Source organism: Aythya ferina (assembly GCF_964211825.1).
Source record: "Aythya ferina genome assembly, chromosome: Z".
NCBI lineage: Eukaryota > Metazoa > Chordata > Aves > Anseriformes > Anatidae > Aythya > Aythya ferina.
In genome coordinates this window covers 83,997,262-84,024,097 of record NC_140299.1, presented here as the reverse complement: position 1 = coordinate 84,024,097, position 26,836 = coordinate 83,997,262, and the positions used below count along the sequence as shown (strand labels likewise).

Here is a 26,836-nt window from a genome sequence, read left to right as displayed (position 1 = left end):
GGACGAGGGGGAATGGGCTTAAGTTGAGCCAGGGGAGTTTTAGGTTAGATGTTAGGAAGAACTTCTTCACTGAAAGGGTTGTGAGGCACTGGAACAGGCTGCCCAGGGAAGTGGTGGAGTCACCATCCCTGGAGGTCTTCAAAAGACGTTTAGATGAAAAACTTAGGGAAATGGTTTAGTGGGGACTGTTAGCGTTAGGTCAGAGGTTGGACTCGATGACCTTGAGGTCTCTTCCAACCTAGAAAATTCTGTGATTCTGTGATTCTGTGACTGCATTCACAGAATTGACAGAACACAATTTTCCCTAGTGATACATTTAAACATTAAGAAAGCACTGACAAAACAACAACAACAAAACAAACAAACACACACACACCCAAAAAAAAAAAAAAAAAAAAAAAAAACACAGTTCACTGTCATTTTATTTTGCTATATTCTGTACAATTTATTCCATTCTGTCCAGAACTCTGGAAAGTGATCGATTTACTTATTATTTTCCTTGCTGAATGAGCCTTCATAGGGACATTTTTACATTTTTCCCTGTACTTATGCAGCCAATCTATATTAGAATGCTAAGATGTATTTTTTGTTGAAATGATTTCATCACTATCTGAACTCATTTTTGCAAGAATTGCAAAGGCACATGCTACAGGATTTAAAGGTTTATTTGAATTTAATATATACCAATAATAGTGTAGTGAGCAGTTTACAAAATGCATGTAGAGTACCTAGCCATCAGAAAATACTTTTTTTTCATGTTATTTTTTTTACAAGCTTATTGTTACTGCTGAATATTACATTAAAAATTCCAGAGAACATTTAGGTATGAATTATAATATCATCCTGAATTGCTATTATAGCTGCAACAACCATGCTTGAAAATAAGCACATATAAGTGCTGCTACAAGCATATTCTTCATTAAGCAAAAGTTAAGACTTACTAGCTAAATCTTATCTCCTTCCAAAACTGCTTTGTTTTTTGTCACATTCCTGGTAAAATGAGAAATAGTATTTTTATGTTATTTTTTTTTCTGCAACCTTCAACAGCGTCTCCTCTGTATACATTTCAGGTTCCAGTTTTGCACATTAAGACATTTACCTGCAGAATCTAACTCCATAATGGGGAATCTACTCAATCAGGTTTCACCTTATGTTGTGCAAATGGCATTACCACTTTTCACAGAACAGCTGTAGTCACAACTTTGGTCCGAAGGTCTTATTATTATTTCCCCCCACCTTAATTTCCAACAGTGACCAAAGGCCAAATTCCTCTTCAGAGCAAACATGTTCAATGAGTGGCCTATGCATATAGTGAAATTATTTTGAACAGTGAGGCATGATAAGATCAGATCCAAAAGCCAGAGATTAGAAGGCTGATCCTCAAAGGATGAAGATTCAATGATGTATAAATAGGGAATGCTGAAAATATTAAGTACTTGAATAAACTGCATTTATGTCCAGACCAGCAGTGGTTGATATCTTTTTGATGAAATCTGAACCTCTATGGCATCTCCAAACCGGATAACTGTGAATTTATTATGAACTTAAAAGTCCACCTTGATGGAAAACTGGCTCTAGCACATTTCTCTGTAACTGGCATCCCACCACGCTAGGTACCATAATCCGTTTAACAGTCTGTCCTTAGAAATGCAAATTGCTGTTAAGTTCTGACACTTAATACTTGGTATTCTGACAACCAGCTAAACACTCCATACACATAATTAATACTTATGTGCTCTCCTTTCTATGGATTCTTAAGTGACATGGAATTATAACACGTAGAACCTAAATTTGTTGTGCTAGCTAGTTATATAATTTTTTTCTGGCTTTTTAACAAAAACCAGTAATCCTCTGATCATCTTTGCTTTAAATAGCTTGTATAAGATAGAAGTCCTAGCACTTGAAACACAACAGAATATGACAAATGCAGAATGTTTCCACATAGTCACTCATAAGAAATCTGCATTGTTTTTATTTATTTATGTATTTATTTTATTAATTCTCTGATTCAGCCACTCATCAATTGCTTTCTCATATTTTTTTGGTTTCTTTAACCAGTCTTGATGCCATCTAAGGTTGGCAATAACAGCTGAGTAATTCTGTCCCAAACTTTGTTTCCAGCTGATAAACTGTTTTTTGTTATACTCCTGAACATAAGAAGAAACCTTTGGGTAGTTTACTACAGAGCGAAGTATTTTGTCCAAGGAATTTACAGTTTCTGGGAATTTTACGGCAACGTTTGTGAGCTCATCTGGATCAGCAGAAAGGTCTGGAACAAACAAAAAAGGCAGTTAAGAGCCAGTGTGCATGTAATTGAATTCATCAATCAGTTAGGACACAAGAGTTGTAACATACCGAACAGTTGTGGAAGTACTGAATGGCCATCTGAGTATGCGATATACTTCCATTTATCAGTTCGAAGCATGTATGTGGAAGCATTCACATTGCACCCGTGGAACTCACTCAGCACCCACGAGGGCCGAGGCCCTCTGGGTGACACCTCCTCTTCAGCCTTTCCCTGTAGCAGCGGTATAAGAGAATATCCACTGAGGTTCTGTGGGACAGGAATTCCTGCTATATCTAAGCAAAGATATATATAATCAAGATACTACTGCAGTTAAAACAATATAGAAAACAAATTTTCATTAGCTTTTACTACTAGAAGTACAGTTTTATCTCTTGCCCCACATTTTCTCAAGCAACTGTAACATGCATGTGATGCTTCTTCAATAAAGAGTTTTGCAGACTGCTTTGAAAAGAACAGTTTTCTGATCAGCAGCCTAAAAGATTGTAGATAAAGCCTGGAATGGTGACTTCACCGAATATTTAGTTCCAAAGAGATCTTGTGTGACTTGTCACACAAAAACTGTTTGAAAATATACTCTTATAAGTACCTTCTATTTATTTGTAGGTAATTTGATGCAAGTCCTTTTCATTTGTTTCTCTGATCCATAAAGGATTTTTCCATATCCAAGAAGATAAGAATGGATATGGATTATCACATTTTATTACACTTGCTCAGATCAATTGTACCTTTCCTACACAAAGACCTTTATTAAGTTTCTTCCACATGACACTTCATAAAGGAAATTCCTTTGATAAGCTGCCATCCTTTCAGATAAAATCACATCTCTGGATGCTTTTACATTGTAATTTCTATAGTGAATTATTAGATATGCATGCTAGCAAGGATTATTCATATCTGAACTATGTCTGATTGGTTCATATCTCATTTTTAAACAAATAATCGCAAATAAAATCATTCTCTGTAATTGTGAGAATGATTGTAACAGCAATAAGGAACAACACCAACTCCTTTATTCAGTTTTAATATGCACTTATTGCGTTTTGTGTTAAGTCCATACCTATGCTCCCCAAATAAATTGTTACCTCCTGTTGTGTTTACTACATTGTTTCACAAAGTGGAGACATCATTCTGTCTATAACACATATGTGTTATAGACATATATACAACAATAATTAAGTGAAAAAAAAAGATCGAAATGACTTAACTCACCAAGCATAGTAGGATATATATCCACAAGAGACACCAAGTTTGATATTTGCTGCTGTTCTTTTATGCCTGGCCCCATAACTAAGAGAGGAACATGGGAACTTCCTTCATACATGCTCATTTTGTAGAACTGCCGGTGCTCCATAGCAAGTTCTCCATGATCAGAAGTGAATATAACAATTGTTTCTTTAAGAAGCCCAGTATCTCTCAGAGCTGAAATAACCTCACCTGCAACAAGAAAAAGGTATTCAGAAAGATACATTCAAAATATTCCTTTAAGCTTCTGTATTGGAGAGTGGCACGCAAACCCTGAGTAATCCTATTCAAAGGCTTGGGAAATCCTCCCTCTGCCACAGAAGGCTGAGCCCAAAGCATGCATCCCAGAACAATATACAGTATTATATTGTAGTAAATTAGTTGCAGCAGTCTGCTTCCCAGTGAAGCCTGGAGGGCACTGAACAACAACCATAAAAATTATGAAGGGCAGAGATGCACCACAGGATGAGGTGCATTTTTGCTACTATAACTAATAACAATTATTGCAACAGAAGCAAAACACAGCACCAAGAAGCCCTAACACTACATCTAGAGAGAAGGACTCCTCACAGCATCCACCTTACATGTAATCATGGGTGTCTTTCCTTCCTGTGCTTATGTCCCACAGGGACCCTTTACACAGACGTTTGTTCAAGGAAGACAAGGCCAAGGTCAATGAAATCAGTAACTAAGCAAAGCATCTGCATATCTGTAACTAACATAATTCTTGACTAAACAGACTAGTTAAAAACTTAAATTACCACATTAAACCCCAGTGCAGAGTTACTTAGCAACACCTTCATTTCCTAGTGTCCCCACTGATCTCTTTTATTTTATAAAATGTGAAAGCGTAATTCTATGCCTTTTAAATTAATAATTCTAAAATTGCAAAAAGATTAGCTTATTTATTCATGAATTTCAAATTAGAATGCAAGAAAATTCTTGTTCTTTCACTGCTGCTTTTAAAATTAAGAATTAGATTACCCTAAACGAAGTCTATTTTGCATTATAATTTTTATGCATGTAGACCTTATCACAGATTAGGAAGTATTCTGATTACTTAATTAATCTTTTTCTTCTTCGTTTTCAATAATATGCTGCTAAGGAAGACTTCAAAGGTAGCTTCATTGTTTAAGCCACGGCTAGTTGTTATCATTGTATCTATGCATTTGAAATCAATCTCCAGGGGAACTGCTTGTGCTACCAAATTTCAGTTTCTTTGCAGCTTTGCTTTGCTGATGTTTCCCCTTTCCATCTATTTCTATTTTTCAGTTATCACCTAATGAAAAAACATTTAATTCTGCTGGTGCATGTCAAACAAAGCTTTACTGTACTTACTGAGCTTTTATCTACTCTTTGATAGTTCATCTTAGTATTTTTCAGAGTGAATTCACTTTGCAATTGCCTTAAAAGCTGTCCAGTTATTCATCATAGAGAGTGATTAAGTAACATCTATGTGACTTACTCTTAGGTCTGAACTGTGTGGCTTTGTTTCATTTTTCCAAAAGACCAGCCCTAACTGCATTTTCTTTTAAATTTCTTAAGAAAAAATCAGAGTAAGAAAACCCACTGTGTTATGAAACTTTACGTACCTAGCATAGCATCTGTCTCTGCACACATAGCATAATAAAATGCTCTAATATTTTTCACTTCTTTCTTTGTAAACTGTCCTGTGCAATTCTTGGTGTAGGATGAATAATAGTCTACTGGATGCATCTCTGAAATAGAAGACCACTTGGGAATTTTAATAGCTTCATACATTACCTAAAAATGAAGAGGATATTGGCATTACTTTAGCAACTGAATTAAACAATTCTAAAACAAACAAACAAACAAACAAACAAAAAACCACCAACAACAAAAAAACAGATTTAATGTAAAATTTTTAGCATAATTTCACAGTTCTCAGTTTGTGGTGCAGGAGACAACAGCTGTCTATCTGTTATGTGGTGTTGCTACTTCCTCCATACTTCCCCTCTGTTTCCACAGGTGTTAAGTCATTTAGTTATAAAAAAGAGCTATAAAAATCAGCTAGAAACTAAGGAAAGAAGCCGGACATATGTGCTTTTCTAGCTGATGTCTTTTTAAACAGGAGGTGATAGTGTGAAACAATTTTCTAGATCTGTAATCTAGAGAAGTTATGGAAGGATTGGCATAGTGTCTCGTTAAGTGTCAAATGCCTCTAAACCATATGTATGTATGTGTGTCAGGTGTGTCTATAAAGCAAGAAATTTACTTAGTCTGGGAAGGTCTACAGAAAACTGGAGGACAAGTCCTGGCATCTTGATAAACATATTTCAACATGTTAATCCAATTTCCTAATACAGTTCTATTTATTTCTACAAATGTCAAGCCATTTAATTATAAAGAGGCACAAAATCAGTTTGGAGCTAAAAGGAGGAGCCGATCAATTACATACAATGCTAGATCGCATATTCAGACTGGTATTCTCACTGATTTTGTGTGCGTAAGCACCAGCTTTAGTGCCTGAAAGTTTGACGCATACATTTGCCTAGGCAGTCACACTTGTAAGCATGCTCCTATGTAAGTGCTGCATTTAACAAAGTTAATTACTTCTGAATCACAGATTTAAAACACAAATTACCATAAAGCAGAGAACTATAGTCTCAGTATGGAAAAAATAAGTTTATTAAGCAATAAAAACACACATGCTGTTCCCATTTACCTCTGAAAATCTTCTCTAATAATCAGAGCAGAGGCCTAGATTATGATGGTGAAGAAGCAAGTTCCAATAAGTAAGCAGATCAAAGACGCTAGGATTTGCACCATAAGGAACTGAGAAACTCAGAAGTTTCAAGACATGTACAAAAGAGTGTATTTTACAGTGTGCAGCATAATACAAAAAAAAAATGCTCTCTACTTCTTCTGTATTTTAATGACAATACTTTAGATAGTATGTAGAAAAATAGTATTTCATGAAGTCTAATATTAATTGCTAGCATGCAGTGTCAGATATACTGGTCGAATTTAAAAACCTAATACAGATGAAGTGATTTCATGGATCTTCAACTCTACCTGCTTCACGCCAATGAGAAAGCTGTCATTTCACATGTGAGAACTCTGGAGAAAGAGCCCTTGACACCTCTCTGGTCCAGCAGCTATTGACATAGCTCCCCCTTCTGACTTCACTACCTACCTCATGCACCCTGTAAAACAGATTTTCACCCAAATGTGGGAAAGATAGCACCACCTCCTGTTCACAGGGTGATAGCCAATTTCATTATCCCTGAGAAATGAGAGCATACTCTGTGCAGTAGACAATACAGGATAATCTATCCAGTGCTTAGATGGAGATTCTCATGTTACAGAATCATTGTGGTCTGGAGTTCTGCAGTCACATGAAGTACATAAAGTCACATTTTAGACTCCTCAAATGGTATTTATTAGCTGTATGAGATATAATGGGAGCAAAAATCCCCATGATCCAGCAGAAGACTGAATCCTTTTATACAAGATTAGAACCTAGCTTTAAGAATTCAGCCATTATCTCTATGTCTGTCTGTCATAACTTGTAACTAGAAAAGATGCCACATGCCCCGAAAAAGAGCCAGCCAGTGCAAATTACAGTGGACCATCTGCTCAGCAGCACAGGGTTTCATAAACATACCATGCTGATACTCCATTCTGTACTAGCTCCCAAGTAAACATGTAATTTAATTCACATTCTTCATCTATACACTCAAATTTCCTCATGAGATTGATCTTTGTCATTTTCAGAGTCTGCTTTTTCCATGGCCAAAACAAATACATTCCAGAAGAATCAGGAAATGGTCACTAGGTAGAAGCATGTGGTTCACATAACTGAACTCAACTACACAGTGGGTGAAAGGATCTCAACAAACTATGGAGTTCCAATAGTCTAACTGGATTAAGTGTGCAAAAACTTGTTTGAGATGTTATAAATTTGAGATGTTATGCTGTGACGTGAAAGAAGATATATACCAGATACTTGATACGTATATAACTTGAGACAAGGTATATACCACTACTTTCCAAGAAACGTCTGTTGTAGCAATCAGCACCTAGGAAGTTTCCTTAATATCCAAACTAGATCTTGCTTTTTTCACAGGAAGGATTGTGGTGCGTTTTTTTTTCTGCCTTTTTTTTTTTTTTCCCCCCCCTCTCTTCCTTTCCCTATAAGCTTCTCAGCATTCTTAATAAAGAATATCTATTACAGATATTAGACCGGTATCTATCAATGTCACTCAGCCTTAATTTGTATATCTCTTTTTCTAAGTCTTTGTATTTTTGTTGCACCTAAACAAATTTTGCATCTCCCAGGTAGAAAATGCAAAATTCAGTTATATGAATTGCATCTGCTTTTTTCTGAAGCAAGTATGAAGTCCTTTAAAACGTGACTCTCACTTCTTCAGCTGAAGAAACTCCTAATGCCTTTATGCAGTGGGAGCTGTTGTAACCATTTTATAGATTTATGACAGATAAGGGCACCTGGAGACTGCATGAGATGGAAAAAAATATTTACTCTGTCTTTATGATGGAGTGCTATCTGCTAGCTCTGCACGTATAGACATAGCGGGACATTTTGGGACACTAAAAACAAATGATGCTACAGTAGCATAGAAAGCAGTTAAGAGAAAAAAGACTTCTGCTCAGAAAATCTCTCACTAAAACTTAGGTCTCATTATATCAATTTAATGTGTTGCCTGCCATTGAATTCCAAATTTCTAACAGTCAGCAGTTTATAACAGTTAGCAATTTAAAACAGGTAGTGGTGATAACTGCAAACAAACCTTTCCTTTCCTACAACAGAAGAAAATTCTTTGCTTCTATTTGCTTAATCTTAAATCGTAAGTCCAACATCCCATCCAAGTACTACTTACTGTGTACTGAATTATCAGAACTGTGTCTGATCTGAAAACTTACAAGTAATAAAATACTTTTAAAGTTATAAATAGATTTACACTTAAATTCCATCTTCACATACCTTTTCAAGCCAATAGGGAGATGTCAAAAATGTAGAGGAACCAAAATTTTCTCCTGCATAAGGTGATGGATAGGGATGAGGTAAATTTAGTCCCAAGTAAAGAGCAAAAGGCTGAGTAAGGTTAATGGCCTCTTCCCGTATCCAAGCCACCGCTTTGTCAGTATTCCTCCAATCTGCTTCCATCACTCTGACGTGCCTCCTGTCGCCAGTAAGATTTACCATGGGTCTCCCTTCTTGCCGGAGCAGGAAGTCAACACCCCTAGTCCAGGCTTCCACACGGTTACTGAAAATACATACACAAGACACATGCTTGGTGGTAACTGCTTTCTTCATTTTTCTTCCAAGTCAAAAGAATTTAGAAGTCCCAATGAACTTCTCCTACATTTGTAGCTGTAATCTATCTAATTTCTACGTAAAGGAGAATTGTGATAAATGTAATCTACAGCTATCACATATCTATTTTATACTCATAGCTTTAGTCATTCTTTCCTGTTTCTGAAACTTTTTTGTTTATTATAACTTCATGTCAGAATGGTTCTTCTTCCCACATCTACACAACAATGTTTAGATATAGCATCTCTACCTTGTTGACCCTGCTCCATATTCTGGCATGCATTCATATTTATCTATCTGTCTTACATTTACATTTATTTATCTATTTATCTAACTGTTTATCTGGTAAACAGGACCTTGGAATTTTGTTATTTAGAAAAAAAACTTACAACACAGCCTTCAAAAAAAACCAAAACATCGCCAGTGTTTGTGATGGTAGATTTAATATTCAAATATTATCAAATATGTTTCTCTGTTTCAGTTTTCCTATACTGATCCTATATATATAATCAACAAAAGAAGACTTAAAGCAATAAAATATGAATAACCATTAAATAACCAAAATGTGAAATAACCATTCACACTGAGCAAAGCCACAATCTTGAAATTCACCTCCCAGCTAAAGGAAACAGACAAAATGAGATATGCTTATGGCTGCATACAATTACAGGACAGACCTCTACTAGGGTCCTAACACAATTTCCTTCAAATAAAAGCTCCTACCATTTCAGTCAGAGACAGAAACCACTTGCCAGGCTGTTCATTCCTGTCTATGTCATACCAGGAGCATCTCTCTGATTACCTCACTGAATGATGTCCAGATGTATAATCCAATTTCCCATACTTCTGTGTGTGGTAGCCATGCTTCTGCATGAGATCCATCCACGTTACATAATCTGGATCCAGACCTTTGAAGTTATTCCAAGACTCTGTTAAATGAGTGAAAAGACCGCTCCACATAGCTGGAAAACAAATGAGATATGGTTTGTGAAGAGTAAGTAGTGCTTCCTGTCTAAAACTAAGTTGAATATACTTCAGAATGGATCCATCTTTTCATTATTTTAAATGCTAAAAGTTCACATTAAGAATCAGAAAAATGGCGTTTTATATTCCCCACTCAAGTGGATCACATTTTTGTCATCATTATGAGCAGCAATTATTAAAATAATCCCCAGAATCACAGATAAAGGTCCCACCTTTCCATGCACTATAGTCATTAAATCAGGCTTTTCTGTAAATCAGGAAAAAATCCACAGCATTGCAGATCCTGATGAAACATAACGGCGCTCCAAAGCATGATCTCCCCTCACTTCAGTTAGATTTTAGTGTTAAAGTATGTTTGTGAAGAGAATTTGAGTCCTTTACTTTTTAAAAAACTATTTTATGTAATTATTATATTTATTACTTTTATTATATGTAAGGTTTTATCCTTTCCATATATTCTACTTCACTACCAGCTGTAGAAAAAAAGCAAAATTATTAATGAAGTGGTCAAAAAAAAATGAAACCAAGGAAAGGTTGAGAAGGAGCTACAATAAACATTTTTCTTATCCAGTCCCTGTTTCTTTGTAGACTGTCTTGTTCTCAGTGGTAATTTAAAGTCAAAGGTGGATCCAAAAGCAAAACTAAACTTGTCTGTACGCAGTGGAAAAGCCAGTAACACTAGAAAACACTAACGCCAATGCTAACCATGGTGATACCCCTCCTCTCCCCACTGTCAGCCATGCCTCAGATCACCCCTAGCTCTTCCCTTCCCTTCTAGTATTGTCTCTGACTCCTCCACGATGGATGCACCATCAGTTCCTTCAAAGTTTCCAAGCTAGTGGTTAAAGAAGAGATGCCTTGCAGGCTCACAGCTACGCCTGTCTGCTGCACGTAGGACAGGCTGCTTCCTCCTATCATGTATTACAGAAAGGGGAATCTCACCTTCAGCTATAGATGAAATTTCATTTACGTCACCTCTGGAGGATCTTTGCAACAACTGAGAAGGCTAGAAACACTTTAAGATGTAACCTTTTATTCAAGAATACAGCTTCTTTCTAACTGTCCAAGTTCTAAACTCCGCAAATGTGAAGATGCACATGGGACACTGATTACCATGAGTAAAGATGAATACTTATGTATATAATTAAAGACACTGAAGGATGCATTATGTATTTAATGCAGTGTTTAGAATAAATGTAATCTAGAGGCAAGGCTAACAGCAACCAATGTATTCAATTGGTTTTATTTAATATTTTTTTCCTGAAGTAGGAAAGAGATTTATTGCATTTCTACAGGATGGGACAAGAGTAGGTCTGAATACAGTTTCAACACTGCAGCACACAAACTGACAATTTCTTTACAAATCCTCAAGATTTTTAAAAATTTTAAAAATGCCTCAGTGAAATTGGAAAAAGACCTGGAAGCTTGGATATAATTGCACAAAAAAAAATTAAAAAAATATAAAAGGGAGAACAAAAACCTGAAAGGAAGAAGCATGAGCCACAAAAAAGAGAAATGGATGGAACATCAGAATACTATAGGAACTTCAGACACAAATCAAAAATAAATTGGTTTTACTAAAAAAAAAAAAAAAAAAAAAAAGTGAAAGCCCCCAAATTTAAGCCTTTGAAGTTTCCAATAATTACTGTATGTTTAAATTGATGTGTGCAAGTATTTATCATTTTCTTTTATCTGATTTTTTGCTTGGTCTTACCTGCACGGGATGGACAACAAATTGGAGAATTGGTATAAGCATTGAGAAAGACAGTGCCATGTCTTTTCATGAAGTTTATGAAAGGCAATTCCACAGTCTGATTTCCAGGATAAAATGTCAAACGTCCATCCTGCAACCAAGCAGAGAAAAATATTACATAAAAACTGCTATCCCAAATTATTGTCAGCAATACTTCTTAACTTGTGATCTTGAAATTGTACTAGTCAAACACTGCTGATTCTACTTAGGTATGGAAAATAAGGAATTGAGAAGCTCTTGTTAGATCAGTATAAAATGTATAACTCAAAAAAAAAAAAAAAAAAAAAAAGCCATGCACAAGACAACTGCAATTCTTCATAAAACCACTTCCTTTCTATTGCTCAACACAGTCTAAGCTCCAGTTCTTCCAGAGTTATTTCTTCCTCAGGGTCCTAACATGAAGCGCTCTACAGGATCAGGTAAAAGATGAAAAGGAATTGGTCAGAATACTGATGCAGACTCGTGCAATGACTGGTGTATATCTCTGTACAAACAGAGTTGATTCACAGAATCACAGAATGTTTTGGGTTGGAAAGAACCTTACAGATCACCTGGTTCCAGCCCACCTGCCATGGGCAGGGACACCTCCCACTGGATTCTTCATGCCTTTGCTCTTTTTAAAGGTTTATCCACACCACATCTCTGTGAATTTGTTTTAAACAAGGGACTGGTAAAATGATTAGCATTTTACAATGTAAAAGTGTGTATAAAGTACAACACCAGCCTCTGCATAATTAATGCCAGGAAGCAAATTTTTACCTCAAATGCATATGGGCAGTGGACATTGTGCCAAGTTATTACGTTATATTATATTACCTTATAGAGTGAGACTGGTTCATATATGAGAATACACAGTAAAACAGCTTACACATCACTGCTTGTAACCCTGATGTAACTTAATCACACCCTACCAGCAGCCTGCAGAAATGCTTTACAGGCTGTATTTTGGACTAGCCTCATTTGGCAGAATGGGGTCTTGGTAGCAGCTGGAGCCAGCAGGCATCATTGTATGACACTAAGTATGGAACTGCACTGTTTTACTGTAATTCTTCTGTTTCAGATGAGAAATGGATTGTTTAGTGAGATACTACCTCTTTCAGCAGAACACAATTAACTGAACAACCATTTTGCTCCAGCTGACTCGTAATCAAAAGTTGCCAGATATGGCCAACAAGGGAGTTGCTGTCTCTTACTGCTGAACAGGTACTTTTATTCAAGTAAGCAAACTGCCGTGATTGCTTCACTGGAGCTGCTGCACAAAAACAGATGGAGACCTCTGACCACCTACTTCAAAACACAAAGAACGCGTACAGTCTCCAGGAATGCAAGATCAATGCCTTACTTCATATGAAATTTCACCTTTCAAAGAGTTTTAAGTTTAAACGGGTACAAACGCTCTTCTGGCATCTGTGTCACAGTGAAAACTCTAAAGGATAAGAGAAAATGCTTTAACTCAGAACAAAACAGGTAGATGGATGTAAGACTTATAAGAAAACTCATTGTTTTCTATTTTTGAGGATGGTGTTTGTTTTGAAAATAACTACTGGAAACAAAACGCTGTATATAACATATTTTCCTATATGAAGCATTAAGCAAACTTACACAGAAACAATAGTTTCTTTCTGTGTTCATATTTTCATTAGAGTTTCAAGAATAGAAATCAGACAATATAAGACTATATCTATTTCAAACTGTGCTGTTTCTGCATGTTAGTAGATATATTTTCTGACTACAGTTTCACTGATGTAATTTTTTTGAATAGTACATGGGAGAAAAAAAAATCAGCAAAAGTAAGTGAAAACAAGCCTCAAGAACTTAAGTCTGTGTTCTACTGCTTCCAGATTTCCTAGGGTAAGCACTGATCATCCATGTGGAAAATTTACAAAGAATTAAGACAAAGAAGTAAGACAAATGGTATGGCCGCAATCTCACAGAGTTCTGGGTGGAAAGCAATCTTCAGAGAGTACGTGATTGATCTCTCCTCCATCAGCAAGCTATTCATAAGGTCCTCCAGCGAAGATGTTTGAACAGCTGGAGCTAACAGTCTTTTCTTTGATAGTGGACAGGAAGGTGGCATGTCTATTCTACGAAAGAAATAAGTTTCTTCAGCAGGCTGAGAAGATGAAAGCTCTACAGCTCTTTTCTGTAAAACCATTCTCTCATGTTTCTGTAGCACTCGTGGATTTTGAAGTACCTGAAGTAGTACCAATCGTTCTGAGTTACAGAGGGAAGCACGTTTCATCCAGGAACTCGAGCTGCGCAGCAAGCAGCGTGAGGAGATGGCTGCCTGTCACCACTGTGCATCTCAGTCAGTCTACAATCAGTCTACAACTTCCTCGTAAGGGGTTGTCAAGAGGCAGGAGACCTTTTCTCCATTAACACTAGTGACAGGACCCGCGGGAACGGGGTTAAGCTGAGGCAGGGGAAATTTAGGCTGGACGTCAGGAGGGGGTTCTTCACAGAGAGGGTGGTTGCACACTGGAACAGGCTCCCCAGGGAAGTGGTCACTGCACTGAGCCTGTCTGAATTTAAGAAGAGATTGGACTGTGCACTTAGGCACATGGTCTGAACTTTTGGGTAGACCTGTGCGGTGTCAAGAGTTGGACTTGATGATCCTTAAGGGTCCCTTCCAACTCAGGATATTCTATGATTCTATGATTCTATCTCAAGCAGCAACTCAGGAGCTGAACTGCCTACGGCTGCTGTGTTCCAGCAGCAAGCCCTGTGAGCACGGTGCTTGGCGTGACACCCCACAGCACAAAGCTGGCTGCTCAAGCGGGCGGCCACTGCCTCGGAGGCTGAACGTGGTCCTGAACGACCAAGATGAGAATTTTCGTCACGCTCGACAAAACAAGCGTGAATTTTGCCGGCAGCAGAAAGGTGGGCATAAATTGAAAGTAAATCTGCTACTTTTTGACAGCTTTCAGGAAAAAAAAAATGATGGTTTCAGATCCACCCAACTCCGCCTTGTGCTGCACTAGAAATGCGATCAGGAAGGTTAAGCACCTTCTTCAGTGTTTTTGTAGGAAGTTTGACGGAAAAATGTCTCCCTTTGTGCCTTTCCTTCTCCCAGCCTCACCTAGAGCTGTCCTCAGCTCCACCACCTACACAGAGAGACAGGCAAACCCCCCTGAATTTGAAACCTGGCATAACAGCTTCACTAAAAACCTGAAAATCTGGAGAAAAAAAAATCTTAATCTACAAAAAAAAAAAAATCTTAATCTACAAAAAAAAATTAAAAAATAAAAGAAGATGCTCTCCCGGGTGATGCACTCACCAGCGAGTCGCAGGCCACCAGCACCACGCTGTGCCCCGTGGCGGCGGGACGCGGCCTGGCAGCCGCCACAGGCAGGGCGGCCGCCAGCAGCAGCGGCAGCAGCAGCGCGGCCCCGGCCCCGCCGCCCGCCATGGCGGCGGCGGCGGAACGGGACGGGACGGAACGGGGCGGCGGGGCCCGGCCGGGAGGACTACAACTCCCAGCGTGCCCCGGGCTCGCCGCCGCTGGCGGGCGCAAAGGGGCCGGGCGGAACGCGTCCCCGCCGCGGCGTCACGGCGGGGACTGCGCCTGCGCGGTGGCGGCCGCGGAGGGGTGGTGAGGGGGTGAGGGGAGGTAAGATGGCGGCGGAGGGGGCTGAGGCGGGCAGCGGGATGGGCTGCTTGAGGGAGGGCCGGGCCGGGCCGGGCGGGGGCCGAGGCCGCGCTCCGGGCTGAATTTGTCGTCTCTCCGCAGGTGGAGATGGAGCCCGGGCTCGGGCGGTGCGAGGGGCGCTGGGTCTGAGGAGCCTGAGGAGCCTGAGCCCGCTGGGAGCCACAGCGCTTGTCGTCGGCAGCTGCTAAAAAGCGTGCGTGTGGCGAGTTTAAAAAATAATCTCTTTCTCTCTATATATCTATATACGTATATACAGAGAGAGAGGTTCTGAGGGAATCTCAGATCTCAGCCATCTTCCTTCACGCTTCCGTTATTAATTCCTCCCTAAGCCCTTATTCCCTTCTTCAGCTGTTGCTCTTCAGCTTTTACAAGCCGCTTTTTCGTCCTTCCAGCACGTTTCTTGGCCTGCACCCTCTGAGTTGTTCCTTAGCCACGTCCCGTCTTTGCCAGTTTTCATTGTGATGTTTTAAAGTTTTGTTTCAGGCGAAATGTTTAGATTGAAGCGAAACAGGGTGTGATTATCTCGGATGTTACAAGCATGAACCTCTCTTATGCTTGTACTTTAACACTTCTGTGCGGCTGTAGTGACAGAAGGCAGACCGCCCCTGAGTGTTGGTGTCATACTGACCATTGTCCCGACACTTACACAAAAATTAAAAGCTCTGATCTCAGGAGCCCCTTGAGAACATGTCTGGTGCTCACTGTGCAGCAATTCCTGCCTTACGGGAACGTACATATGGTGTCTTTCATGTGCTGACGTTCCACAACTTAAACTATGGTACCTGTCATACAACACCTCTCATCCCATTGAGGATTATCCCAGAATGAAGTTCGTGTCAAGGCTTAGGATAAGTGCTGCGTATCACTTAACTGTTTGGAATATAGAAGTAATCCTGCGTTGAGACTAAGCGTGACCAATTGATCTTAACTATAGTATTTGTTTCAGCAAGTTTTAGGGAATTATCATTCAGTGTGCAGTTTAGGCATGTTGCAGTAACTAAAGTGCTTGGGATGCTTTCTTTATGCTATTACATTAGGACATTAGCAATGTTCTGAGTTCAGTTTGTATGGCTGGACTTGATGATCATAAAGATCTTTTCCAACCTAGATGGTTTTACAATTCTTCTGTACTAACTAATTATGTGTTGGTTTTATTTAGCAGCCACAATGTCAGATAAGGAGGTGAAAGCAGCATTAAAGAGCGCTAGAGAAGCCATAAGAAATAAAGAATATAAGGAAGCCTTAAAACATTGCAAGGTAAGAATTATTTACTTGGAAAGTAAAGTGCTTTGTACTTTTTGTTTGCTGTTCCCATACGCTTAGAACTATGTAGTTCTCTGGAGTGTGTTGTACCTCACCAATGTAATAGTTAAGATTAATCGCACAGCTTAATTTCTGTTCCACTCAGTGGAACAGTTCCAATGTGAAACATTTTGTGGCATAAAAATCTCAAGTTACGAACCTTAACCTTTCCCTAAAAATGAGTTAACTTTTAATATTATCATAAAGAGGAATTCACCAAACCTTAATGAGAAAACTCAGTGCATGAATCTGTGAGATGCATTGCGTTCATCCTTTTCACCTAAAATTGCGTGTTTCTAGGCAGTCTTAAAGCAAGAAAAAAATAACTACAATGCCTGGGTATTTATTGGCCTGGCAGCTGCTGAGCTAGAACAGCCTGATCAGGCCAAAGGAGCATATAAGAAGGCTATTGAAATTGAACCAAACCAGCTGCTGGCATGGCAGGTAAGTGTGTGCCCAGATTCATTTTTTCTTTCCATGAAAAGTATTCCTGTGGAGTTCAGTATGGGAACAAAGCTGAGTTAATATTTACGTTGAGTTTTCTTCAGGCACTAAGTTGTACGGAGCTTTTCGGTAACAGAAGTTAATGTTATGTGTGTACAAACGAAAGCCATGGGTGGTTGTGTGTGTGTAGCAGCATGAATTTTAGCTCTGTTGCATTTAAGCGTGTGTTTCTTCTCTAGACAAGATAGCAGCGAAAGGTGCTAGGAAGAATGTAAACTGAAGGACATACAGTAAATTTATCTGTGCTTAGAATTGCCATGCTCATAACTTAACAAACATTTGAGAGTGCTTCTCTTGTATACAATAAAATGTTTTATCTAGAAACTTATTTTTCCAGCATGAAATGGATTGTTATTAATTTTTGATGTTACTTAAAAAATAACAACGTACATTTAAAGTAATGTGTACTGCTGGTGTTGTGACATCCTAGCAGTATATGGCATTCAGTTGAGTTATTTGGAGACTCGTGAAGCATAAAGTTGCACGGTAGGTCTCTTGCAGATGTCAGAATCTGATATTTTTATTGTAGTAAGGTTTGTTGAGTGTTCAATATAAATAGCTTCTTAAAGTATAAATACTAGTGCCTCATTTCAGGGTGTATGGAAATTTCCACAGCCGTCAGATTCTGGCTTTCTGTTATTATACATGTACAAGGTGGTGTGGTACTTAGATATAAAGCTTTCATCTGGTGAGGTGCTATTTGTATATAGTCTGGATTTGTATATAATCTAATTTGCAGGCAACATTATGTAACATTTAAAAGTTTCAAATAGTTGTATTAATTAATAAAGCGAGGAAAGCTATTATTTTAAAATAGATACAGGAATATCAATGTAGATTCTGCTCAGAGATTACTGCATTAACATGTGAAGGCAATATATTTTTTTAGGCGGAACTTGCAATGTAAATTTAATTCATAACTGCAGACATCAAATGTTACTTATTTTCTGATCTTATTTTTTTAAAGGGATTAGCAAATTTATATGAGAAATCCAACCAAACCGATGTCAAAGGAGACTTAGCAGATGTTTATAAAAAGCTCTTGGAACTCTATGAAAGGTAAAGAATATTGTACTATAATTCAGTCAAAGGTTTTTAGCTCACAAAAGTTCAGTGAATGCCATAGCTGATATGATTGCCAGGATAGATTGCCAGTTGTCTTTTTTAAGCCACTGGTAAGTGCAGGTTACTTCACCTTATACAGGTACAGAAAAGCTATGTTATTTCTGCCTCTTTTAATAGAGCAAAATCTTTTGGAATAGTTGTGGTTGAGGTTAGCATTTCAGAAGATTCTTATGTTGTCACTTGTCATCTGTGTAACCTCACTGCCTTGATGCATTTAGCTTTGAGGGTACCAAGCCTGCATTAGTAAGCGGACTTAACTTTTCCCTCCTTTACAGGGAATGGATGTCACCCAGCTCATACAGATACAGTTCTAAACAAAAGTAACTCTTAGCTGTCAGTGTAGCTGGCTGGAGGGTTACAGTTGTTTCCTTAGTTTGAAAACAGATCAAACAGAAAAGCCCAGTCCCTTAAAGGAATTGTTTACTCAGTTATAGCACTGATTTTTAAGGTAATCGGCAATGTTCTAAATATTTTTTTGTTAACTGAACTAAAACTTCATTTGTCAGAATTTGAACTGTACTGCTATTTTATGGCAATCTTAGCTTGTTTGATTTTCTTCTTTCTAGTGGAGACAAGCAGAAATGGTGTAATGTATGTAACAAGCTTGTGGAACTATATCATCAAGAAAAGAAATATTTAGAGGTAAGTGACTAATGTCATTTCTCTGTTCTGATCTAAAGGAAATTTCTTGCTAGAACTAGCTAGTCTTCATGAAGGAATCCATAGGTGTTTTGGGCCACAGATCATTTAGAATCTCCTTTTGGATCACTAGGCAGATTTTTAACTATATTCTTTTACCATATTCTTTTTTTTTTTTTTTCCTCCCTCTGCATAAAAGAATCGGATGGCACCTGCTTAACTGGCAAAACTTGACAAAAATATTAGTGTATAGGCTGGAAGGGTGCAATATCATCCTTCTGTTTGATTTCTAGAAGTCCAGCATGATACCAAATGCACATTTACCCACAGCATGTGAGAGGAACTTACCCTTTGCCTAGCTTGGCCAGTTCTCCACTGATGGGACGATCTTTTCCTAGGTTGTTTCATGCCAGAGGGTGAGGTGGAATTTACATAAAAACCATGGATTAGGTACCAGATTCTGTGAGCACGATAAGGACATGAAAATCTGCTCTGGTGCACCACAAGCTTCAGACCTCCTTGCACTCCTAAAGACCTTGTCAGCGTGAGCACTGCAGGGATGGCTCTTGGCAGGTTACCACGAGGTGGAGCTGTTAAACACCTGTACAGTTCAACAGTAGTGTTATGTGCAGGCTGGTGTTATTACAGAATACTTATTTTTGCTGCTACTCTGTTCACTTTTGTGGTGTGTGCTTACACACAACACCATCTTCCCCCTTTTCCTCTGACAATGGGAAATGGGAGATTTTCCTTCTCTTTAAGCATCAGGCTGAAGACTTTGGCCTAATCTACCCAAAGATTCTTTGCATAGCAGTTTCTGAAACTAAATTTAGTGATAAGCTTAGTTTGTGGTTTCCTTCCTATGTTAGGCCTGAGCAACCTTTTTATTCTTTCTTAGTCTTGCTGAGTTTTCCATGCTGTAATTTCAGCACATATTGCTACTGTTCTTGTATTTCTGTTTGTAGTAGTGTAGATCTGACAGATACTCTGTTTGTAGGAGGACTGTCTGGTTTTTCTGTTGTTTTCTCAAGGAACCAGAGTCAGAATTCATGCTGTTGGTACCACCTTTACGTACCTTGGAAGGTAGACAACTCCCCACGCAATGTTATTATTAAACAGTATATACTGTTTTCATTTTGTGTTATAATTTAGTATTCACTTCCTCTCCTTCAGTGTCTCTCTCTCTATATTGAAAGCATTCGTTTTTCTCCATGTGATCCTTAATTACTCAGTCTGGCTGGCACTGGGTTTTCTGTCCAATAACAAGGCAGGTGAGGATAGCTTTAAATCTTCCTTTTCAAATTTTCAATAAATGATGCAAGCATATATTTGCAATAGTGTGCTATGCAAATGTAAGTAAGTGTAGAAGTGGAAGTACTCTAGCAGTATAGCGGTTTAATTTAAATTAGGATATCTTTTGACTGTTTGAAAGAATGTCACCGTCTTGTACAGCAGTGTGCCATTTTAAGAGAGGAAAGTGAAATGCGTGTTTCTTGGAGTTGACAGTACTTGGAAATTTTGTTGAATTTAAAGAGTTACAGCATAGCTTGGTTGTCTCCTATTGACAGGTTGCTGAAACATGGCAGAAACTAATAAGGATAAAACAGGAGGAAGGTGCAGAAAAAGCAGAGCTTCATCAGCTTTGGAAAAGGATGATCCAGTTACTGGCAGACAGTGAACAGAGCCAGGACAATCAGACTGTGCAAATGGTAATGTTTTTCTATTCCTATTTATCATCAGATGCATATATGTACACAGAGCAGCTAGATTCAAATTAAGCCTTAAAGTACCCATCATGTGACTCTCTCATTAGCATTCAGTGGTACCCAGCTTCTCAGGAAAAAGGTAGGTGATTGTAGCATCTGACAGAAACAGTGAAGGTGTTGCTGTCTGAAGTGAAACTTCAGTGGTATTGGGCATCTGAACACAAACAGTTGTCCTGGAGCTTTGTCCTTAAGTGCCTCCTAAGTTCTGTGGGAGCCCAGGTTTGCCCTGTACCGTGGTGATGCATTGTTCTGCCCCTGCATGGTACAAGAAGCATCAGTGTATTCACGCAGCTGAACAGAATAGCTTCTAGCATATTCGAAAGTTCTGATAGAGTCTAGAATATAGGCATTCTCCAAAACAAGTGACTCCTTCTCTTCCTCTCCTGCAAACTGGAAGAGGTAGTTTTGTGCTGTTTTCCCATTTCTTCGTACCTAGTGCTCATCTTAGGTATCAATTTTTGCGTTCAAAATTTCCGTCCTCCTACAAATTGTAAGCTTTTATGTTGTAGGAGAATGTTAAAGTTCTTTGGAGCATTACAGAAAGATCATTAGTTGTACTGATTCTGTGCCCTCTACAGCCAAAGTTAATTTTATTTTATCTGTTTTATTCGTTCTTGCAAGATGAACCTCCTTCACAAGGAAGGGTGGAAATTTCTCTGGTTGATAGTAATGGTTCAGAAAGGTAGCAAATACTTGTTCAAGTACTTTGACAGAAGGAGACTGAACCTAGATCCATAAGTTCTGAGAAGGCAAATGCTCTGCCTTAAGGGCTATTATAAGAAAGAGGCGCTGAAGTCAGTACTTGCTGTCTGTTTTTTTTGTTTTGTGAGGGAGATGGAGTAGGAGGTGAGCAGGGGATTGGTACACAAAGATTAGGAATGGATTTCACCTGCAAATCTACAATTTACTGCAGTTCTGAACCTGTAAGGTTGTGGTATTGAAGGCAGCTTACTATTCATCATTTTGGTTGTGGGAAACATTATATAAAATTTAATAGTGGGAGAGGGGGAGAGTGTCAAGGAATTAAGGACTTCAGGTTTCTTCAGAGTTCAGGGGGAAGGCTGACAAATAGTAACTTTGGTTTTGTGGAACCAAGTCCTTCAAACTGGAATTGGGTACAAGGAAGCATCTGTACTCCCACAAATTTTGCATTCCTTGTACTTATTTTATAAAACTTATTACTGCTTTTTCTTGTTTTGGAAAACTAATGTGTTTTGTGTTTATGAGATGATAAAGGACCCAAGGAATATCAAAGACACCAAGATAAGGATTTTTTTTGTCATTTTCCTCTGCTTTTGGTATGAGGATAAATTTAAGGAGTAGGGTCCAGGTTTGAGTATGCACTAAACTATGATGGTAACGTTTTCTTAGAGTCATTGTTTGCTATACTCCTAATTATTTCTTATTTCAGCTTTTGAATGCATTTGAGGAGGCAGTGAACTCTGCCGACCTTGTTCCCAGTGAAGACCACCAAAATCTTTACAAAGACTTTATTCAGTGCCTGTCAAAGGTAAGGTTTTGTTAGTCAGTCTTTGTCAGTGAGTCGTAGAATCAGTCACAGAATCGTAGAGTGGCTTGGAGTGAAAGGGACTTTAAAGATGATCTAACTCCAACCCCCTGCCAGAGGCAGGGATGCCACCGACTAGATCAGATTGCCCAAAGCCCCATTCAGCCCAGCATTGGGCACTGCCAGGGATGGGGCATCCACAATTTCTCTGGGCAGCCTGTGCTGGTTGCCTCACTACCCTTACAGTGAAGAATTTTCTCTTTATGTCTAGTCTGAATCTCTCCTCTTAGTTTAAGACCATAATGATAGGACCCCCTTGTCCTATCATTATCTACCCAAGTAAAGAGTCTTTCTCTATCTTCTTTATAAGGCCCCTTTAAACAGAGAAAGGTCGCAATAAGGTCTCGCCAGAGCCTTCTCTTCTCCATGCTGAACATCCCCAGCTCTCTCAGCCTTTCTTCATAGGATAAGTGCTTCAGCCCATCGATCAACTTCATGGCCCTCCTCTGGACCTGCTCTTAACAGCTCCACATCCTTCTTGGTCTGGGGGCCCCAAACCTGGATTCAGTACTCCGAGTGGAGTCTCACAAGAGCAGAAAAGAAAGGGACAATCACCTCCCTCCCCTGCTGGTCACGCTTCTTGCGATGCAGCCCAGGACACAGTTGACCTTCTGGGCTGCAAGCACGCACTGCTGGCTCACACTGAGCTTTTTGTCCACCAGAACCCCTAAGTCCTTCTTTGCAGGGCTGCTCTCTATGACTTCTTCTCCCACTCTGTGCTCGTGTCTGGGATGGCCCTGACCCAGGTGCAGCACCCTGCACTTGGACTTGTTGAACCTCATTGAGTTCACATGGGCCCACCTCTCTAGGCCATCCAGGTCCCTTTGGAAGGCATCTCCTCTTCCGTCTTTGCTGCACTGTTCAGCTTGGTGTCAGCTGCAAACTTGCTGAAGGTGCACTTGATCACACTGTCTACATGGAACAATCCTATTTGATAATTCACACAAATAGCTCCTTGTTTTCTTTTCCTTACAAGCTTCCTCATGAAACTGCTAAGTTGGAAAAGGCCTGTGATGACATGATGGCTTTATATCCTACTGCAAGCTATCCTTTGGAAGTACTTTGCTTGCACTACATTGAGTCAGGTGAGTAGGATGGGTTTACACACTTTGGGGGCTTAAAATAATTCTTTTTATAATTGATGTTATGATAGTCTTTTTGACAGGTTTTTACCCTTCACACCTAAATACAAGCACGCTGTTTACTTTGTCATGTTTTACCACTCTGGAAGTGAAGTGTTCACTCATGCTGCTATGGTTTAACCTGGCAGGCAGTGAAGCACCATGCATTCACTACCTCACTCCCCACCAGTGGGATGGGGGTGAGAAATGGGTAAAACTCTTTGGATGAGATAAAAACAATTTAATAAGAAAAGGAAGGAAATTAATAAATAAAAGAACACACAAAGTGATGCACAGTGCTCACCAGTAGCCAACTGATGCTCAACCAGTTGCTGAAACAAGGCAGCTCCCCTGGCCGGTTTAACCCAGTTTTACTCTTCAGCCTTACTCAGTTTGGGATATTCATTCAGCAAGTTCAGGCCAGCTGTCCTGGCTATGTCCCAGCCTAGCTCCCTGTGTACCCCCAGCCCCTCACTGGCAGGGCAGTGTGAGAAGCTGAGAAGTCCTTGGCTTGGTGTAAGCACTGCTCAGCAGCAACCAAAACATTGGTGTGTTATCAGGATTATTCTCATCCAAAGTCCAAAACACAGCACTGTACCAACAACTATGAAGGAAATTAACTCCATCCAGCTGAAACTAAGACATATGCTTTATAATTACTTGGTTTTGTAACAGAATGATGACTGTAAATGGGAAAAAAAAAAAAGTCCAACTCTTTCAATGTATTTGCCTTACAAAACTCAAAAACAGCCTTTCCAGATAAATGAATCTATGCTCTGCATTCAGTATGAAGCCTGATTCATAGTCACTAAGCCTAGAATAATGAATGGAGAAGTTAACACATAGCTCTAATGTTGAGGAACGGCTATGTGTAGGTTACTCTTCGCCAATAAAATCCTTCCTGCCTAAGAAGAAAGATTTGTGGAATTGCTTGATATCCCAGATTTGTGGGCTTGTAACTTAGTTGCAATATTAGTCAATTTTACCAAATTCGAATCAAAGGCATCCTGTATTTTAATGAGTCCATAATTTAAAGCAAAACAAAACAGAAAAACAGATCAAAGACTGTTGCTGAAATTGCTAAGTTTACAAGTTACTGTCAATAAAATGTAATGCTGACACATTAAGTCATGTGCTTTCAGAGCAAGACTGTTTCAGCAAGCCCATCACAGCAAATGTGTAGTTACACAGGCCTACTCTGGAAGGAAATTATTTTGATTTATTTGTGGTAGATTTTGAGACGTGGGCTTTCACTTAAGCTTGGATGAAAAGCATATGAACATATTAGTTTCTACTAATAAAGGAAGCATGCCTGTATTAGTTTACTATGAGTCGTTAAAGAATTCAGATTGGCAGCTTATTTTGTTTGGTGATATTGAGTATATTGATGACTACTTGATTTTTATTTATTTATGTGTAGGGGGTATAAGCATATAGTATAATTGGAAAAAAATGTTTAATGAATAAACTCATTACCTTGAGCTTAAAGGATAAGTGTCATATAAGTATATATGTTTCTGTAAATAATTTCAGTTTTCTTGTTACATTTTTAAATCTACAGCTCAAGAAAGTGTTTGTTTTTTTTTTCTTTTTTTTTTTTTTTGAAACCAGGTACCATGTCAGAAAAGGCCTTTCACTGTTTTTCTAAGCTTTCGGAGGTGGACTCAAGTAGTGGTCCAGGCAACATTGGTTTTGGTATAAAATGTCTCCATGAAAAGAAATATGAGGAGGCTGTTAAAAGTCTTACTGAAGGTAAATGTATAATGTGAGGTATAGGTACTCTGTCTTGACAGCAGCTACAATTAATGTTTTGGGAAGCTTAGAGTTTCATATTACATTGCCAGTTCTATTGCAAGTAGTAGAAAGACCAGCTAGCTTTTAAAATACTCAATGCTTTGGCTGACTGAGGTATATTTTTTTAAGTATCTCTTGAAGTATAACATGTCTGAAAGTCTAAGCAATCAGGCTATGCTGTGATACCCTGTATTCCTTTCACCTGGGGTTAGAATAAGACTGTTTCTTTAATTTGGATTTTGGAATATGCTATGTCACAGCAGCATACCCACAATGAAATAAGGTGACTTGCCTAAATAATGAATCAAATTTCAAATGCTTAAGAGGAAAGTCTTCCATGTAACAAATTTCTCTTAAATGGCAGTTGGACATTTTGATGAAACGTATATGTGATTTAGAAATGCAATTGAAATTTGCTTATATTTCTGAACTGCTCTCTCCCAAAACATATTATCAGTTTTTTACTTCTAGATGTAATTCTCATAAAGGGGAGAACACAAAGAGCCTTGCACTTTGCATCAGCAGAAATGTTTCGAGTTGGAAGTGATATCTTTCCTAGTAAGCCAAGTGTTCACATTTTAGGCTCTGAAACTTCAAGGAATTATTTAATAGTAATATATTTCTCAGAAGAATCAAATTCTGTTTTATGACTGAATCTCTAATTAAGGCGTTTCTCAGGAAATTCTAGTTAAATGCTTTTGCAGCCTGTTTTTTTTTTTTTTTGCTGTCTTGAAGTTCCATAGCTGTTCTATAGAGCCAGCCTTTTCTCGTCTCTAAGGGAAATTTTATAAAGCAGTCTACAGGCTGTTGGTGATAATTTGTGATCAAACGGAAGGACTTTTTGTGTTCTGAAACAAAAGTGCACCTTAAGCCAATATTGTGTATTTCCTCACATTTTCCCCTTTTCTCTTTATTTATATATAACATTTTAGGCAAAATTAAGCCTAAGAGAGGTTTACAACTGCCATAGTCTTTCCCTTACATTTGGGTGTATCTAAGATATTTTTTCTTTGAGTCTTAGTTTAAACTAACTGCTTTTTTTTTGCTGATTATTTGATGTTAGTGTTTTGATGGTGTTGTACGGCAATACAGCATCTGTCAGCCACAGCATCTTTGCAGCCCTAAGCAACATTTCTTTTCTTAAACTTTCTTTTACTAGGTTTGAAGAATGCTAGCCAGTGTCTGGGAGCATGGCATTATTTGGCAGAGGCACAGATGAAAATTCACAAGCACAAGAATGCTGTCCTGTCCTGTAATCAAGGTAACTGCCTGCTAATTGAAAGGGCATCTGCAGTGTTAACCGTCTTTATGCAGTCTAGTCAACGTGGCTTTTGCACACTAAGTGTGTGTTAGCAGCAGCCCTACTCCTTTGCACTTTGCAGCATCACTGGTTGTGGTGGGCTCTCTTGCTGCTTTTGGTTTATGACAGGTGAAAATCACCTTGTGCTGCTTAGTCTCAGGAAGAGAGGAAATATTTGGTTAATCAGAATCCGAAAGCTGTCTCAGGATTAATATTTAGATGTTTTGCACATTTTCATATGCTTCTTCAGCTGGTCGTTGACCAAGTCAGCCAAACAGCAGTTAACTGCCAGGAACTACAGAGGTGGGTGAAACACAGTGGACTTTATCAGAATCTCACCTTTTCAGTCTTTATATAAAGTTAAGAGTAAAAAGTTAAAGTGCAGAAGAATGTTGGATAGCACAGCTGCATCTCAAGAAACCTTACTTTGAGTGCAACTCTTCATCTGTGCTAGCTGGGTGTGAGGGCGGTTGTTATGATCTA

At 38.7% G+C, this 26,836-nt stretch overlaps 2 protein-coding genes across 4 annotated transcripts in view; one reads left to right on the top strand and one right to left on the bottom strand.

Annotated features, from left to right (window-relative positions):
- Positions 1-647: 647 nt before the first annotated feature.
- ARSK (arylsulfatase family member K) lies at positions 648-15,023 on the bottom strand. Of its 2 annotated transcripts, XM_084503960.1 has the most exons (9): positions 14,864-14,970; positions 13,519-13,670; positions 11,548-11,677; positions 9,652-9,811; positions 8,517-8,799; positions 5,143-5,314; positions 3,518-3,742; positions 2,356-2,580; positions 648-2,269 (listed from the first exon to the last, which is right to left on the bottom strand). In XM_084503960.1, the coding sequence occupies exons 3-9, from the start codon at positions 11,615-11,617 to the stop codon at positions 1,980-1,982; spliced, it is 1,425 nt and encodes a 474-aa protein (XP_084360086.1). In that variant the 5' UTR covers positions 11,618-11,677; positions 13,519-13,670; positions 14,864-14,970; the 3' UTR covers positions 648-1,979. The 2 variants fall into 2 exon arrangements, with proteins under 2 accessions (XP_084360086.1, XP_084360085.1); XM_084503959.1 differs by lacking the exon at positions 13,519-13,670 and having other exon boundaries at positions 14,864-15,023.
- A 256-nt stretch (positions 15,024-15,279) lies between these two features.
- SKIC3 (SKI3 subunit of superkiller complex) overlaps positions 15,280-26,836 on the top strand; it is a 50,265-nt gene continuing 38,708 nt past the window's right edge. Inside the window, exons 1-10 of one of the 2 annotated variants that reach the window (XM_084504186.1) lie at positions 15,280-15,428; positions 16,395-16,492; positions 16,838-16,981; positions 18,009-18,100; positions 18,733-18,808; positions 20,374-20,514; positions 21,983-22,081; positions 23,115-23,223; positions 24,871-25,011; positions 26,213-26,314. In XM_084504186.1, coding sequence (XP_084360312.1) covers positions 16,403-16,492; positions 16,838-16,981; positions 18,009-18,100; positions 18,733-18,808; positions 20,374-20,514; positions 21,983-22,081; positions 23,115-23,223; positions 24,871-25,011; positions 26,213-26,314 — 994 coding nt within the window. In that variant the 5' untranslated portion in view covers positions 15,280-15,428; positions 16,395-16,402. Of the gene's footprint in view, positions 15,429-16,394; positions 16,493-16,837; positions 16,982-18,008; positions 18,101-18,732; positions 18,809-19,998; positions 20,077-20,373; positions 20,515-21,982; positions 22,082-23,114; positions 23,224-24,870; positions 25,012-26,212; positions 26,315-26,836 lie in introns of those variants that run through there. The other variant, XM_084504187.1, reaches the window with a different exon arrangement.